General features: G+C 45.2%; 1 protein-coding gene across 9 annotated transcripts; it reads right to left on the reverse strand.

Annotated features, from left to right (window-relative positions):
- Positions 1 to 1,843: 1,843 nt before the first annotated feature.
- LOC108143686 (protein 4.1 homolog) lies at positions 1,844 to 17,420 on the reverse strand. Of its 9 annotated transcripts, none has more exons than XM_041710034.1 (17): positions 17,331 to 17,420; positions 16,837 to 17,074; positions 11,222 to 11,265; positions 10,750 to 10,937; positions 9,847 to 10,292; positions 9,628 to 9,780; positions 9,204 to 9,562; positions 8,641 to 8,762; positions 7,936 to 7,965; positions 7,380 to 7,530; positions 7,274 to 7,326; positions 3,883 to 6,903; positions 3,186 to 3,407; positions 2,999 to 3,100; positions 2,740 to 2,895; positions 2,407 to 2,517; positions 1,844 to 2,332 (listed from the first exon to the last, which is right to left on the reverse strand). In XM_041710034.1, exons 4-17 carry the CDS (start codon positions 10,891 to 10,893, stop codon positions 2,267 to 2,269), a joined length of 5,136 nt encoding a protein of 1,711 aa, XP_041565968.1. In that variant the 5' UTR covers positions 10,894 to 10,937; positions 11,222 to 11,265; positions 16,837 to 17,074; positions 17,331 to 17,420; the 3' UTR covers positions 1,844 to 2,266. The 9 variants fall into 9 exon arrangements, with proteins under 9 accessions (XP_041565968.1, XP_041565973.1, XP_041565966.1 ...); XM_041710039.1 differs by lacking the exon at positions 7,936 to 7,965 and adding an exon at positions 8,258 to 8,371 and having other exon boundaries at positions 3,883 to 4,452; XM_041710032.1 differs by lacking the exon at positions 7,936 to 7,965 and adding an exon at positions 8,258 to 8,371.
- Positions 17,421 to 17,978: the final 558 nt, after the last annotated feature.

The raw sequence follows: 17,978 nt of genomic DNA on the forward strand, positions 1-17,978 counted from the left end.
TTTTGGAACATGAAATTTGGGATACCCCAAAAATAGAAATTCTAATGAACAAATTTATAATATTTAGATCTTATCTAATAACCCAAATATATTGTTTTCAAAAGGTGATGTATATTTTTCTAATACACTGATACATTTTGACACATTAAGTTAAGACTTTTAACCATTTTACTTTTATAAATATTTTTGTTCACTATTTATTGCAAATGAATCTTCAAAATTTATTTAACCGATTTATTGTAGAATTTTAACGGAAGATGTCCAGAAGAGTTTGATAAATAAATTTTCTTGTGTGTAGAATCGCGAACGTGCAACGAAATTTTCGCAAGAGGATTTTCCAACGGAGCGTTTTTAAAAATGCATGAGCCGACTGAGCTCAATGCGGTTATCGTGTCCCTCGGGGTGGATATACCACTAGTTGTAACAGGGACATGGACATGCAGGTGCAAATTCTTGGCAACCCCAGGTGAACTGACTGACGGACGGATTGACCGCATGATTTCAGCATGTGAACGCCTTTCGGTTGGCATTTTATCGGCGGAGAGTGCGCTTTATATCTAAACTACGAATCAATGCATTAGTCAGTCACCTTGTACGCTCTACTTTAATTACGGCTTTTTACGCTCCAGCCGAACCCCTTCAACGCCCTCCTCCAAATCCTCACTTCAACACGATTTCTCTTCTATTTTAACCGCGACCTGACATTTTTTTGCATGTTATTCTGGCGAATTAAAAATTGCATACAAAAAATGGTAACGAACCCGATTTGATCATAGCTCGACTTTGGAGTACTTATTTTGTTTGTTAGGCCTTTTACGCCAACGGTGTTTAATTTTTACGCCCAATTTTACGCAATTTATTTCACCATAAACCATTAACTAACACAATTTTAAAAATTTTTTGCACAAAGTGGAATTTTTTCATTGTTTTTAGGAGTTTGATAAGGTAAAGAGATTTTGTATAATCGAAAATAAGTTAATTTAGGCAAGAACTTAAGCCATATAATAAGACAAAATTTTATCTGACCTATTTTGGAAACATTTATGTTAATCTGCGTTTAAAATCTTACCTGAAGGCAATGTTCAGGTTAAAATTGGCTTTCAGCTTGAAGGAAATAAAAAAGAAAAGATTGAGTAAAATATTTTTTCTGCCACGTTAAACAATTTAAACTTAGCTGACATTGAGAAATCGGGCCTTGTTCATGTTTTAGTTTATTTTATTCAAAAATTGACAGAAAACAAATTATGAGATACTCTAGTATACCCCTGTCCTTCAGGAAGCAGGGTGTAAATAGCGAAATGAAATTCCTGGCGCAGAACGTAATATTATTAGCAGGCAGCCTTCCCGACCGCCTCCACTCGATGCCGAGCAACTCGACGCCATAAATATTGCATTACAATCGTTTTAGCCCCCTTTTCGGCTCGCGAGTTGTCGAGCTCCCGGTGGCGAGGCTCCACCTCCACGTGGTGGTGGTGGTGGTGGTGGTGCCACCCCTTGGGGGCAGCAATTGCGAATTGGATTTCATGTTAATGCAGGGTCCTTATCGCCGGTCATGTGCTCCGGCGGGCAGCAATGGGTTCATTTGTGTTCTATTTGGCCGGTAATTCCACTTAATTGCGATGACGTTGTGTGCAAAAAGCCAGGGGAGTTGGAGTGGAGTGGAAGTGGTTCGCCCCCCAGTGGATTGCTGATTTCTATCGCCATCCAAAGCGACGGGGCACGGTCCATCAAATATTCAGCGGTCCGTGGCTTATTAAAAACGAATGGCAATTGCAATTGCTATTGCAACTTCCAGCGAGTGCGAATGCCCAGGGAGAAAAGCGATTGCGAGAAAACCTACTAATTGTTTTGTGTGTACATTTAGGTTTTATTCTTGGATTTGAATGCAATCGTGGTTTACAATATATAGAGTTTTCATTTCAACGTTGCCTTGCACATTCAATATATAATATACGTAATAAAAAGTAATTATAAACAACAGTTGTAATAAAAATAATAAACATGTGGATGCATATTCTCGTAGACGGTAGCGGTAACGGATACTCGGGAATTAATCTTTCTCTCTTAGTGTTATGTCATGTGGGTCATCAGCTCGAGGTCGAGGCTATATATATATATATAGGATATAGATATCTATATAGGTTGTATAAAAGGTGTACTGCAAGTGCTGCGTATGCGTGGGCTGGTGTCATGTGTGTGAGTGTGTGTGCTGGTTTACTTAGAAAGTGTTCCTCTGTTTAGAAGTGTTTACAATTAGTTGTTAAATCTACTGCGTTTGCTGCTGAATTTCAATCTTCTCGACTGTCATGTCCGGATTCATGGCCGTCGCTTCCTGCAATCGAAAGAAAATAGTGTGTGTTAAGTACATCTACCTCTTAATAATGAGGATAGTATCCAAATACTCACTTGTATTGCCTCGGCCAAAGCTTTGTCATGATCGATAGGATCTCCATCGGACTGAATGGTTATCTTCTGCTCCACTCGGGTCTCCACAATGCCATCGCGTTCGGTTTTGTACTGTGAGGGTTGCGAATATTTAATGTTTATGACTGTCTTCTTGAATGTTTTAGAACCAAAAACCCATTCGAACAAGGGACTATGCATGGAATTTACAGTGTGGCGCATACGTATACAGGAAATATCTTTCGGATAGAGAGATAGAGACTAGCCTACCTCTGGCTACTTACGCTTACGCTTCCTTGTCCAAATGGATCAACTTAGTTAGCTCCATGTACTTACGGTAATGGTTTCCACAGTGCGGGTTTTGCTGCTCACGGTTTGGGTGGAGATGATTTCGCCGTGTCCGGAGTAGCCGGGTGTGTCCTCACCCAGAACCACTCGGGTGCTCTCCACATGTGGTCCAGTGGTGGCGGAGGTCGTATACAGCGGAGATTTCTGCGGGGGAAAGCAAGAGTATTACGATTGAAACGGAAATTTTTGGGATGCCACTACATATTAAAAGCATTTTAAAAGCTAAGTTGTGCCGTGCTTGACCCACCTGGTTGTCTGTGCGCACCACACTGGCACCATCGTAGGGTCCGTCGATGGGCGTACCCGAATCGCCGGAGCTGGTCGAGGACACGCTGTCCCTCCTCTGATACTACACAACATATAACACAAAACATATCGAAATAATAGGAATGAACTCATGCAAAAAGAGGGGGGTGCAGGCCATGCGCTCTTACCTGATCCCCACTGGTCACCGTCGCCGTCGTCTTCACCTCCTGGGTGACGACGCGCTGCTGCTGCTTGTTGGGATCGTGCGTGCGGGTGGTGGCCACCGTCTTCTCCTCCAGCTGCTCGGTCTTGGCGTTCTTGCCCAGATCTTCGTGCGTGGTGGCGGTGCGGGTGGTGACAGCGGTGGCCGTGACATAGGCGCCACTCAGGTCGGTGGGTGTAGCATCAGCCTAAGTGGATCGGAGTGGCAAGTGGTTGGTTTGGTGGGTTAGTGCGTACGGCATTAAAAATCGAACAGTTAACGGAACACTTAAAGCAACAACAACATCAACTAGTGGCGGAAGTTAGGCAAAGGCAGAGGTTAAAGTAGTCAAATTTTTGGAAGGCGAAGCGCAAAAGGTTACAAAAAATAGAAGTTCCGGTTTGCAATTTTCCAGGTTTTGATCCAATTCAATAACAGTTTGTTTTTAACAAAAGATTACTCAAAACAAGCTATTCAAAAAGGCCATCAATGACAGCCAAGATTAAGGCAAACTACCTTCAATTTTGAATATGATCTACATAATACAATAAATTGATCAAATTTACGTAAATTTAAAACTGGTAAAGGATACTGCATTAAAATCGTATCGAATTCGATCAAAACACTGTAGAAAGAAACCCCAAAACCGGATGGTCGATGAGGGGCAGTGTGCCCTTGCTAACCTTGTGTTCCTGCGTGGAGTAGGTGACCTCGCCCGTGCCCAGGTTGCGCACCTCCTCCTCCACGTTGTGGGTCACGCCATCGTTGTTCTTGGTCAGCACCTGTTTGGTGGTGGTCTTCACCACCGTGGGCGTGCTCACCGGCTTGCCCAATTTGCCGGCCGCCTGGGCAGCCGAGCTGTTCAGCACGATGTCCTTGACCTGATCGGTGGCATACTGCCCGGTCATGTCGTCCTCGGAACTGCCCTCGGAGTCCCGCCGGAGAGCGCCCTTGCCTATGTGCTTGACCCCGTCGAAGAACTGCTGGCGGGTGATGGGCACCGTTTCCGTGGTGGTCTGCACTTGCGCCTGCTTGCCAAAGTGGGAGGGATCGATCTGGGCGTAGTTGAGGATCAGTTTTCCGGTCACCGGATCCGTGACGGCCGTCGCAGGATCGATATCGCCCGTGTTCGGATCGATGTCGCCGTACTCGCTCTTGATCCGCCCGGTCACGGGATCAATCTCGCCGGTCAGGGTCATCGTGTGGGTAACCGTGGTGCGGGCGCCAGCGAAACGCGGGTCATTGGGATCCACCTGCACAATTTCACCGGTCACTGGGTCAATCATGTTGTAAACATAAACGGTCTTATTGAAGAACTTAAGAACGCGCCCGGAAACGGGATCGATTTCGCAGGTGGAGGGGTCGATCTCCTCCGGACGACCGCGTTCGTCCGTCTTCGAGATGAGCAGGATACGCACGATCACGATCTTGCCCGTCTTCGGGTCGACGCGGGCCAGCTTGGTGTAGACCTCGCCGGACTCGGGGTCCACCTGTGTGGTCGCGTACAACGGCTCGCCGGAGACCTGGTCCACCTCGCCGGTGGCCGTGTAGATCTTGCCGGACGTGGGCTCGATCTTGATCGTGTTGGGGTCGAGCTTGGTCTGCTTCTTGATCTCGTTGGTCTTGGGGTCCAGGTAGCCGTAGATGGTGATGACGTAGCCCGTCTTCGGGTCCACGCTGCTGGAGATGTACTGCTGCTCCTTGGTGGCCGGATCGGTGGCTCCGGTGGGCACCCAGATCTGATTGGACTTGGGATCCACCACAATGTCCTTGTCCTTCGAGGCACTGACTTGGGTGATTGGCGCCTTTGTGGCCGGATCCACGCGCTGTTGCACAATTCGCAGGGATATGATCCTGGCGTAGTCCTTGTCCGGCTTGTTGTTCTTCGGGTTCACCTGGTTCTTCAGCACAATCTGTCCGGTGGCGGGCTCGATCTTAATGTCCCTGGTAACCGTCTTGCCCGACTTGGGATCGTTGAAGGTGATCGTGTGCTTGACCAGGTCAATCTGCCCGTATTTGGTATCGATCTTGCCGGCCTTGGGATCAAACTGACCTCCAGAGGTCTCCACCTGTGCGGTCTTGGCGTCGATGATGTTCTTCTTGGAGTCGAACTTGCCCGCCAGCGAGGTCACCTCCACAATCGGATCGATCTGTTGGCCCACCTCGATGAGGCGACCCTGGCCGGGGTCGATCTTGTTCGTCTTGGGGTCCACAACGCCCACAATGGTGATCTGGCCAGTGCCCGGATCCACCTTCACATTCTTGGTGACCACAATCTTGCCAGACTTCGGGTCAATGGCCTTCAGTTCGCCGGTGCGTGTGTTGATCTCTCCGTACTTGGTGTCCAGCAGGCCGGTATCCAGATTCAGGACGCCCAGCGATCGTTCCACATCCCCGTTGACCGTGTCAATCTTGCCAGTGGCAGGATCAATGCGACTGGTGATCACAGTCAGCTCCACCACGGGATTGTCCTGCGGGGTGATGCATACGATCTGACCGAGTGATTCATCTAGGCGTCCTGTTTTTGGATCCGCCACTCCGGACACCAAATGCAGATTGCCCGTCTTGCCGTCCACGTCGCCCTGGAAGACCTCCTTCTTACCGGTCTTGGTGTTCAGGGCCTCCAGAGTTCCCTTCTTGGGATCGATTACGCCGTACTTGGTGTCGATGAGTCCGGTGGCGGGGTCCAGAATACCAGTGGAGTGCTCAATGCTGCCGTTCTCCGCATCAATGCGCTTGGTTGAGGGATCGAATTTGGATGTGATGACCATGATCTTTACACGCCTCTTCTTCGGCTTTGCCGCTGCTGCTGCGGCGGCTCCTGCTGCTGCTCCAGCTGCTACTCCAGCTGCTCCTGGAGCACCTGATTTCTTGGGAGATCCAGGCTTCTTAGAGCCAGCTGCAGCAGCAGCAGCTCCTGCAGCACCTGCAACTCCTGCAGCACCTGCAGCCTTAGAAGGACCCACATAGCCAGGCTCCCTGTTGTAGCGCTGCGACTCCAGGAAATCAGCCGTGGGATCTGCGATGGGCTTGTAGCTTCCTGGAGCGCCCGAGGTGTAGCCCTGGGGTCCCTTGGTGGGCGAGTAGGATCGCTTCTGCGAATCGCTCAGCGGCACAGCAGCTGCATCCACAGCACTACCCTGGAGCTTGGCACGAGTGGTGGGCGAGAGGAGAGGATCCTGGAGCAGCTTGGCCCGCGACTTGGGCGAAAGCTGGCCGCGATTCAGCTTATCCTGGGTGCGCGGAGACAGCTGCCCAGCCTTCAGCTTCTCGGCCGTTTCCTTCAGAGCATTCTCATTGCCCGGGGCATAGTTGAAGGCCAAGCCAATCTTCTTTTGCTGCGAGGTTGGAGACAGCTGCTCCTGGCCATCGGCACCCGACTTCCTGGAGTTGGGATCCTGATCGTAGCGGAAGCCACCCGGGGTATACGATTTCCTGGTGGGACTGGCATTGCCATCGTCATCCACGGCATACTCATACTGCCTGGTAACACCCGGAGTGGTGGATCCTCGGTTCTTGGCCGCATTCCTGGCCGCCTCGTCCAGATTCTGATCCTGCTGATTGTCGCCCAGACCAGAAGTAACGACCAGACCAAGTCGACCCACTTCCTTATCCTTGTCCTTGTCCTTTCCGGACTTGTCCTTGCCATCCTTGGATGGCGAACCGCTCTTGCTCTTGCGACCCGAGGAGAATATGCCAACGCCCTGCGGATCGTCGGTGGATCGTTTGTTTTCGAGGATCAAATCAAAAGGTTAACATAAAACGAAAAGAAACAGGAGGGGAAAATTAACCAAAGGAAATTATAAATATCACACAACCAATGAGGTAAACTTAAGATCAATTTCGGGTTTCACTCTACAAACTATCGTAACTTACGGGTTCAACTTAAGTGGGGTGAGGTGCGGGTTAAGGTTTTGGTTTTGGGTTGGATAAGGTAGGGGGGTTTAACTGTATTTACACGAGGGCGGGCGCATTCGGTGCGGGGCTATCGCTTAGCTTAGTATACCTAGACTTATGTCCACTAACCTATGTATGATCTAGCTTAAGTTGGTTGAAAGTAGGTGAGATACTTACACGTCTGCCAGAGGACTTGTCCGACTTGTTGGAGTCATTCAGCTCGTCATCGCCTGAATGATATTATATATAAGTAAGATACAGATATTTGTCTAAGGATACTTACCGTTAACAGCCGATCCTGCAGCAAGTGCTGCCTTGGCATTCTTTTCGGCCTTCTTCTTCTCCTCCAATTCGCGTTTCTCCCTCTCCTTGCGTTCCTTTTCCTCCTTCTCCTTTTGCTTCTTTTCCAGCAGCTTGGCCTGCTTTTCCGCATCCTGAGAAAAGCACAAAATAAGTTAGTTTAAGTCCGCAAAAGGGAAGCTAAAAAGATACAGATTTTGGGGGCAAAGAAGCCAACATGCAACAAAATGGCTGAGATGTACAATACAAATTTACAATACAAGCAACGAAATGAAAACAATGGGTAAGTAAGTATTATAGATGTTTTTTTTTTTTTTAAGTAGAATCGCATATTCAGAGCCAATGCATGTTTCGTGTGGACTGTACTGGTGTGGCCCTCAATGGTATTTACAGCTCGGGAAAGGTACGGAAATTGGACGCCACAAAATAATCAAATCAAACTTAAATAAACATTTAAAAAGATCAGCATTAAGATAGGTAAAATGAATGCACATTTAACAGACAGTTGACGGCACTGTTTGACTTTTTACAGAAATTACCATCAGATCAAGGTACAGCTCGGTCGGGGGCTACCAGAGTGGTTAGAGGATAGTCGGTTATGGAAACAAAAAAAATATAAATTAATAGGTTCAGAACATCCATTCAATACTGAGGTGTAGTGGCCCTGAGCTGAACAAATAAACGAATAAACGGGGGAGACTTCAAATCAAATCTGGTCATACGTAAGCTCACAACATTCGTAAAGCAGAGTTCAAAGCCGATAAAAAGAAGTTAATATAAATTGAAGAAGAGTCGATTCGGAGGATACTTTTTTTTTTTTTTTTTTTTTTTTTTTTTTTTGTTACGTAGTAATGTGTTAACCTGAACGGGGGGCTCAGCCTCGATGGCCTCGATCTCTAGGTTGGTCTCGTAGTCACCCTCGAGGGAACTTTGCGAGGAGGCCGAAGCCGTGCCGGTGCTCGACTGTCGCATCAACTGGTTAGTGTTAGGGGTTAAGGTGTGTTTTAGGGACACGGAGGGTTAACATTACGAGCACATCATTTCATTTTCAGAGTCACAGAGTGGATGTGTGTGTGTGTGTGGTTGTTTGGTTGTTTGGTTTGTGAGTGGTTGTGAGTTAGTAACAAACCGAGAAGAAAGTACAAGTAAAAACTCTGGTTAACTCCAAAAATCATCGTTAAACGTGTTCATCTCAATAGCTAAGTATCGTCAGGCATTAGTCAGTTAATGGGTGGATGAGTTACCTTGTCCTTCTTGTTCTTGATGGGACTGCGGCTGTGGGCATCGCCATCGCCGTTTCGTTCTCCCCGATGGTCCAAAGTGCTGCTCTTGCGGGCCACCTTCTCCTTTTCGGCCAAGGCCAGAGCTGAAAAAGAAGTCAGGAAATTAGTATGCATTTTCTACATATAAACATAGACATATAGATTTGGAGGTGACAGTTTCCATGATCTAGAATAGGTACATGCAGTTTACAAGATCAAATACGATTTCTTCCATCCACTTTTCAACAAGTGCAAATGAAGTCCTTTCATCCATTAAATCAAATTAAATGGTAACTAAATCGAATGGGAAGAAAGACTTTTAAAGATCAAAGATCTATGAAGTAAATACAAAAACTCATATTCAATAAATTTAAAAAACTACGAATAATATTGACAACTGAGATAGTCAGTCAAAAAGATTTTGAAAAAAAGTTTCGTAAGCTTAAATAATTATAGCAAATAATTTAAGTTCAAATGTAAGCTTGGCCTTGATGTACCAAACATGAGTAATTTATATGACAACTGTGAGTCCCCCCTCCAATTACCATCCATGCTGCGAGAAGTGAGACGAGCTCCAGACAGAGTCCTATCGAATTTGGGGGGTGTGCGATCCACGGGCGTGGACGTGCTCTCGGCCTGAGTGCGACCCTTGTAGCGATACTTGGAGCCGAAGTGCGGGAACACCCGGGACTTGTTGACCGGCTCCGGGGTCATCAGCCGGAAGAAGGTGTGGTGCTCGACGCAGGACTTCCACAGCTTCTTGGCGGCACGGTGGTTGGCCAGCTTGAAGCCAATGGTCGATTCGTACTGCTCGAAGTCACCAGGTCGGATCTTGATGTAGAAATGGTGACGCTTGTACGAGATCTTCAGGATCTTGGGCCAGGCAAATCGGTTGATGCGCAATCTAGTTTGGTTCATTGGTTTAGATAGTTATTTTTTCGAAAATTTAAGGCATTTAGGGAGCCATACTTATCGCGGTAGACAAGCAAGCCGGAGGCACAGACACCCAACATGATGTCCACACCCTCGGAGTCCTTGGCCGGATGCAAGTCCACGCCATACATGGCCAACTTTTTGGCGTTCTCCAGGTAATGTAACTCAGCCTCGGCGGGCGATTGGCCCCTGCAATAAACAAAAGGACACAAGTTAGTTCCATGGTTCCATTAGAGCGATGAATGTTTCACTCACTTGTGGGTCTTGTGCAGATCCATGACCTTCTCCTCCAGCTCAGTGGTCTGATTTGGAGCGATCTTGAAGTCCTTTAAGTAGGCTCGCGTGGGCATGTCATCGGCATCGTAGTCGCCCATCTCCGACTGCACCAGGTAAGAGCCGAGCAGCGCGTGGGTGACAAAGGTGCAGGGCAGGCGGCCCTCCAGGATGTCATTGCGCACCTGCAGGCACAGGTGGTAGCGCGTGATGTCCTCCTTCAGCTGCGACGGCTCCGGTGGATAAAACTTGACGGCAAAGTTCAGGGGCCACGTGTCCGTGCGGAAGAACTTGGACACCGGCTTCTCCAGATCCAACCAGGTGCGCGGATCTGTGGGCGTTTCATAGGTCAGGCCGAAGTAGTCCTTTTCGATGAGGTTCAGGCCGGCGCAAATGGAGTTAATCAAGTCACGACCGTTGGCCTTGCGCTGTGAAAATTAAATAACATAATTAAGACTCAGCTGATAAATACCCTGATTTATCATTTATAATTTATTAGGTGTAAACACCTGTCGGATTTTGTGATTAAACAATCATCTAAGTGGACAATTAAGCTGTTTCGTTATTTATATCGATTATCAAAATCAAAATGTGTAAAGAGGCTAAGCTTAGATATTAAATTTGTTATTTATTACGTAAGGTTAGTTCTGAAAAACGTTATTAAAACATTACTTAATGTTTCACATAAATTTTATGATATTTAATAATGTTTAAATAAAGTGTTTTAGAAATTTATCTGTCGAAAGGGTGACACAGTTATGGATATTTCTCATTCTATGACACAGAAAGTTTAAATTATTATAAACTAGTTATGATTCGCTGTGATATTAACATGTTAAGTACGAAAAAACAGTTCATGACTAATTTGCATGACACATTACTCACATCAATGGACACATCCAGCAGGGAGCCATCCAGCAGGGTGACTCGGGCCAACGCAGCCTTCGAGAACGAGGAGCTGGACTTGGGTTTGCTCTTGGTCGGCGTTTCCGGCTCAGCGGGCGCGGATGGTTTAATTTCCGCCGGCATCTTGGCTTCGGTTCTCGGCTACGCCAGCAGCAGCTTGGAGAAGGCTGCAAGGAAAGGGGCAGACTTTAGTAAATTGCATTGGATCACAGCTCCAAGCTCCCAGCTCGTAGCTTCAATGGCCGGAAGTGCCCACTCCGCGGGGTCATGTGTGTGGGCGCCTTTCGCTCATTAGATGTCTGCAGTGAGGGCATAAAACACGCCATAAAGTGCCGTAGGGCTGCTCAATTTGCCTGGCGCCAATGCGCAAATAAACCCCCACACACAGAGACACCAGGACACTTCCTCCTCATTTTGCTGCCATGATGTCACTCTGCAATTGCGTACTCACTTCCAAAGAGGTCGAGAATTTCTCCGTCTATGATTTACAGCGAGCTGCAAGAGAAATTCTCCATTAAAGGCTGAACTGCAAATTGGATTTACATTTTACTAGCGAAAGCGGATAGTAAAAAACTTTCAAGTCGGAAACCACTACAATGTGCTGGCCATAAACCGCACAACAATCAGATTTCGCAGATCTATTATTAAGCAAAGTGAATACAAATTATGCCCCAGTAATTAAGTCATTAAATATAAAGTACATGGGAATCCGAACAGAAGTTCGTACGTCCTTTGAGTAAGCCGATAAGTCAAGTGATCATTGCCAGCTCACGTTCAAGATCTGAATTCAAGTTCAGCAGCAGTGACATAAGTCGCTCTTCATATATATATATATATATACATATATATATATACATATATATATGGGGTATGTCTGTGAGTTTTATAAGCCGGCAAGTCGAGGCAGCGTCATGTTCTCGCTTTTATCCCCTTCCGTTTCCATTTGATTCCGCTGCGGTCGGAATTTAGCGGGACTGGAGATTGAGCAAACAATTCCATAAAGTTGTTTTTTTTTTCGCAAAGAGACCGTATCGACGGATGTCGATGCCGCACTGCCCCACCCAGAAAAGAGCCTTCAATCAGCGATGATTGGGTACGGGAATGGTAATGGTAATGGTAATGGTTAACGTGCTAGGATCGAGAGTCAATTGGCCCAAGATGCACTGACCGATTGCGCAGCGAGTTCAATTTACTAGCAGTGTTTAATTGATTGGGAGACATCGATCCCCGCGTGGAAACTAGCTGAACCAGTTTACCAGTTTGTCTTCTTGATAAGTCTTCTATGGCGTTATGTGTTATACTGTTTCAGTTTCGGACACGACCCCAATGCGAATTAACTCTGGTGGCGTCATCGAGCGTTCAAAATTAAACAAAAACACACACGAAATATGTATGTTGAGAACCAGACCCCGAGTCCGAAAAGCAGACAAACATCTAATTTATATTATTTTATTTATTCTCGCGTCTTTGTAGCGCGCAGACCATGTGTATATGGACTCCAAATAGCATTACTTTGGCAGCCTGCTCGTTCCCATAGTTGAAGGTTGCGCATACGCAACGTTGACATCATCGATTGAGGCGGTTGCAACTATTTGCGCCCGGCGAATTGCAGGGCCGGCAGATCGAATACATGCCTCAGGGCACACTTGACTAAGATCGACGGTGAATCAGAGGCATTATCTCGCCGTAGAACATTACAAATTGGTTTCACAGCCAAGCCAAAACAAAACAAAACAAATCGCTCGAATTGTTGATAGCGCGTAGTACCCACAATATATGATTTAGTTTCGATGACATCATCGGATCAGCGCCAGCTAAGGCATAATATCGAGAGCTATTTCTAGAGTTTATAGAAATATTTGCAAGCGATGCCGACACCCGAAAACATTAGAGCGCATTCGCCTCAATTGAAGGAGGTCGAGGTGAAATTCATCAAGTGGCGCGCGTCTAATCTTTACGTTACAATATTGCTGGCCAGGCGAGAATAAATATGTCCGAAGCCGAAAGAGAAACAGACGGCCCAAGATGTAGTATTATTGTGAAAGTAACGAAGTTCTGTCGGCGGACACAAAGCAGGGGCACAAAAGATGGCAATCGCGTCGTTTCAATTGGGCAACGGAATGAGAACGAGTGCTCTGGGTGCAGCCTGCTCCCCTTTAATTAAGTTTCATTTAATACAACTTAAATCACATTCAATTGGAGACGGGGCAGTTGCAGGGGCAGGGCCACTATTTTGTGTATCTGAGGGATGGCTTGGCCGTGTGTCATCCAGTTATTATTCTGACATCAACTTAGGTCACCTGGCGGTGGCGTCACTTCCCTTGGGATGCCGTGTGCCCCCACTTTGCATTTTCCCTAATATATAATGAACTCCCTATACCCATTGTGAGTGAACTTTCGCTTTAATGGCCGTCAGCATGAAAATTTCCCCCGGCTGTGAAGTGCACAAAAATTTTCAAACTTGCCATTTTCTGAATTCAACGAAGCGTGGCCAATAAATCGCATTTAAAATGCGTTATATATAAAAGAGCGATTTTGACGGGCTATTGCCTGAAACTGACTTCACATCCGTTTATAAACATGTCCGCATTTCCGCAAGGGAAACTGTTACATTTTAATTAGATTTAGCCGCCATAAAAGTACATAAGTTAGGGTTACATTTGCGATAAATTAAGTAAATGGAACTCAAAAGATATCATTATAATATTCCCATGCAAAAATACTTTCCTCAAGACTTGACCAGTAATTTCCTTTCATGCACATGACTGTTTTATGCTTAAAATAAAGCTCGACAGGTCTTCCATCTTATTTTGTATATTTTTCGAGGAAATATGGAGTGAGAAATACGTAAACATTCGCGCACTCTGGACTGGGTGCTTAAGTGGGAAAGTGGGTCAATCAATACAGACCGATTAGAGGGTGCGTTTCGGCATTGCGAATGCATAGACTTATCGGCGGAGTGGAACCGCATGGCGACTCGGAAGTCGACTTTTGATAAGCCAGACCCGTTCCCGTTTTGCAGTTGGAACCCTGAGACGGCGATGACCACAAAGTCAAGAGCTAGAAGTGGATCAGGCACTCGAGGAGAACGGGTTTCTGGTCACCAGCTGCCACTTTTGGACAGCTCAAGTGACGGCTCTATGGAAGAGTGTGTCGCTTGACTAATTACCGCTCCGATCGGCGCTCATCTGTCAGGGCGACATAACCGCAGTGAATCACACCCACACCGCCCTGCAGCACCACTCTTCACCACCCTGCACCACCCTGTACCGCCAACGTACCGCTTGTCAATGGCTATTTAAAGCATTTGACTTTCTGCCTGGCCAACGAACTCTGAATGCATCCAGCGGTGCTATTATTTCTACACTACAAAAATTTAACTGGGAGAAACGAAAACTATATTCGATGCTCTTAAGAAATAGATATTAATAATTTAATGATGAGAAAAAATGGCTCATATTAGTTGCAATTCTCTAGTTACATACTTCTATTCTCATGTTTGTCAATAAGTGATACTTTATAATCAATCTCTTGAAATAACACATTATTCATATTATATTCAGTGCTTTGACTCTGAATCGTGTTTTTTGTAAACTAAAATCATACCATATTCAGTTGTAATAAAATAAATGTTCCGTTACTAATTAAGCAAATTACATCAAACAACATTTATTGTATGCAATTTTGATTAGTCAGTTTCCCATATTGTTTTAAAATAGTAAACAAACATTACGATATTTTTTGCCGTGCCGTTATGCCGCACCCACATGCACAGAGCGATTTGATTTCTGCCCAGACTGCGAGGGGGAAAGTGGCGTGAAGGGGGAGAAAGTAAACAAACAAGCCGCCGTCGCGGAGAATTTTGTCCACTCCAGCGCTTTGCACATTAATCATAGACCTATAGACGCCCCATCCGCAGAAGTAAAAATCGATGCGACAAAAAATAAAAATAGAAATCGTTAAACGGAAAATGGAAAACGGAAAACTCAAGGATGGGGGCAAGGAGGAGAGCTGAGCAGCTCAAAGCGGGCTGAAAAGCTGCCTTCCGTATGATTGAGTTTGTTGCCATATTATATTATGGTTTTCCCCTCGATGGAGGAGGGTGGAAATCTTCTGCCTAGAGGATGCACTAATAATAGTCAGCGCCTCTGATGAGGACCTATAAATTTAAAGATACTATCAGAGATAGATATTCCCAACGATCTGGCCACGCTGGAAAATAGCTTAACTCTGCTATGATCGAAGTCAGACTTAGCCTGAGTTTTCCCAGAGAGAAGCGGAGACGAGTGGAGCGACTCTCTCTCTCTCTGAGCTTCTAACGCTCGAAGACACACCTAGTTGGCCAGGCCACACTACGCTCGAATTCAGGTTTTCGCTTTGGCTCTGATTCCGACTCTTTTGGCCATGTTCGCGTGCTGCCAAGTCGTTAGCGCTCTCACTCTCCGATTTTATTTTAGTTTTCCACTCGCTGGTTGTACAGTTATTAGCATTCAGTGGCTGGCACTCCTCGTTTGCTTTGCTCGGCTGCTTTATCTGTTTGTCTGCTGCGCAGCCAACTTCTTGGCCAGCAACCGGTTTCTAATGCAAGCTCTACCTCTTTTTTCCCACTTTACATGGCCTGGCGAAGAAGAAGTCTTTATGTTAATGTTTGTTACTATTTGGGTCAAAGCCCACACCTCCCGGAAAACAAAAAGTCCACGTAAACAGCGGATTTCGAAGAACGGTTTTTCGTTGCCAAGTCAACGCCCCAAGTTTTCCGGGGATGGTGAAAATCGTGTCATGACTCAGAGGGGCGAAGGGAGGATTGGCAGTCACCTGCCATTCATAACTGGCCTTTGTTGTGGTGCCATATCTTATCGCAGAACGGCGTACTAACGATGTTGCCTAGTGGTTGGGATACAGAGCCGTCCTTGTTTACCCGAGCCGATATCAAACACAAAAAATGCCAATGCGAAAAGCGCTCAAAGTTTGATAAGAAGTGCGGAAACCTGCTCGCCCGCCGATCGATTCTATTTACGGAGCAGTGACGTTTAGTGGATTTAGCCATCCCATGAAATTCTATATTCTATATGAATGCGACCAAATTCCAAAATTAAATTGAGGCCAAAAAAGAATACAAAAAGATTCGGTTCCCGAAAGTGCGTAGATGTGAAAATCGTTTCTTTTGGTTTCTCTTTTCGCCCCTATAAAAAAAGGATGGGGCTTTGAAATACATTTCTACCTTTGGGTTAAAGTAATTGCCCTTTACTTTGGGAATACTTGGAGACATTTAGTTAGCGTGTTTGCTTTTTATAAGCAAAGCTATGGGAACCATTTGTTGCATAGAGTAAGATTATTTTACTAGATATACCATAACACTGTATAGACGTAACTTTGAGATACATTCGTGTTTGTAATTGTTGGCCCTAGTATTTAACTAGATTCTTTACCAATCAAATCTGAATAGTGTGATCCAAAAGTATCTACCTCTATACAAGCTTAGCTTTGAGATACATTTGTAACTATTGACTACAGTACCAGCGTAGCTTTTACAAGCATACATTTGAATCGTTTACAAATACCTTTAAGATATATTTGTATCCGATCGGTGTTGTGGAACGTTTCCTTGGCTACCGCGGCCCAATAAGAGTTTCACACCCTCCCCGAAATGCGAAGCAATGGAGGAAAACACAGAAGAAGGAAAATTGGAGTAAGGCAGCACCAAAGTCAAAGAGAGCTGGCGACAACAACAATGTGGCCGAGTTGACAAAACAAGAAGTCGAAAGAATATCGTGCCAAAAGATACACTCTGAAAGCTTGACAGCTCACAGATACAATAATACACAGATACAATTGCGGCGTGAGTGACTTTGGCTCTCTCTTGGCCTCTCCGCGGCTCTCTCGCTCTCGCAAAGCTATTCTCAATTAACTTTGTGTGTGTGTGTGTGCTATGAAGTCATTCTGCCCAAGTCATTCTGCGCTTGTGTTTGTATCGAAAACATAAAGCCACCAAAAACTCCCGACCACAGCCCAAAAAAATTACGAAAAAAAACTAAGCAAATGGCGCAATCCCTTTAAGTTACTTACCCACTTAAGTTGACTCTAGAATCCTTTTTAATCCACAGGAAGGATACGTAGATGGGGAATACTTTGCGGCGCCTTTTAACCGTTAGATGTGCTGAGTTGCTGCTGTATTTGTGTTGTTTTCACTTTTTCCTGTTGTTGCACTCACACGCTTTCACACTAGTAAACAAATTCTTGCCACTTTTTTCTATTCGTTCGCGAAAAAAGACAATTTGTTGTTGTCGTCGTCGTCGTTGAATACCTGTTGAAAATTTGACGTTGAGTTTTTTTTTGAATGAGTAATAGAGAACGCAGAGCGGTGGTTGGAGGGGGGAAATAAAGAGCGGGGTGGGCGTGGGCGGAAACTGCGCGAATAGTGGTTGCTAATAAATTAATTTCCCATTTATTTATAAACACACTGTCGAATTGCGCGCTTTTCTTTTCTATCCGCTCGTCGCCTCTTGCAATTCTGCTGGCAAACAATCTGCTTAGAATTCAGGGAGCGCGATCTAACGTACCGTCTTCACAAATATTCGATGTGCTGTGCACGAAGAGCAAACTGGTACTGAAACCAACCGGAGAGGCGTCCGCTTTTCGATTTGAGTCGAAACGAGTCGAGACCACTGAGTTTCGCTGAGAAAAACAACCACCAAGTGGCTCCCAGCAGTGCTGGCTAACGTTGGTGGTTCATCTCAGCGGCTCGGTCGGTTTTATTTTCAAACTTTATAGCGCCAGCAAAAGTTCTTGCACTCAATTAAGTTAAGGTGTGCGATTAGTTAAGGTTGAGAAATTAGTTTTTTTTTTCAAAGAGGAAAATAAAGTTCAGAAACCATTTAAATAAGAAGGACAATAAATTTATATTTTTATTATTTATATGATAGTTGAAAATGTTTTTGAGATGCTCGAGCAAAATATAAATCTTTTTCCCAATCTTGTTTGATAGAGCAATTTTTTACGAAATACTTAAAAAAAAATGTTTACATAAGTTTTTAGACCGATTCCTCAAGAACTTTTTGAGATAGGACTCCCAAAGTTAAAGGATTTTCGAAAACTTTTTAAAATATGATACTTAAGATTCCATTACGATTTTAATTAGAATTGGTTAGGTAAAAAATTGTTAGCAATATAAATAATAAATTTCTGAACTTTTATTCAATATATCATCC

This window comes from Drosophila elegans, unplaced genomic scaffold (assembly GCF_018152505.1).
Source record: "Drosophila elegans isolate 14027-0461.03 unplaced genomic scaffold, ASM1815250v1 contig_732, whole genome shotgun sequence".
Lineage (NCBI taxonomy): Eukaryota > Metazoa > Arthropoda > Insecta > Diptera > Drosophilidae > Drosophila > Drosophila elegans.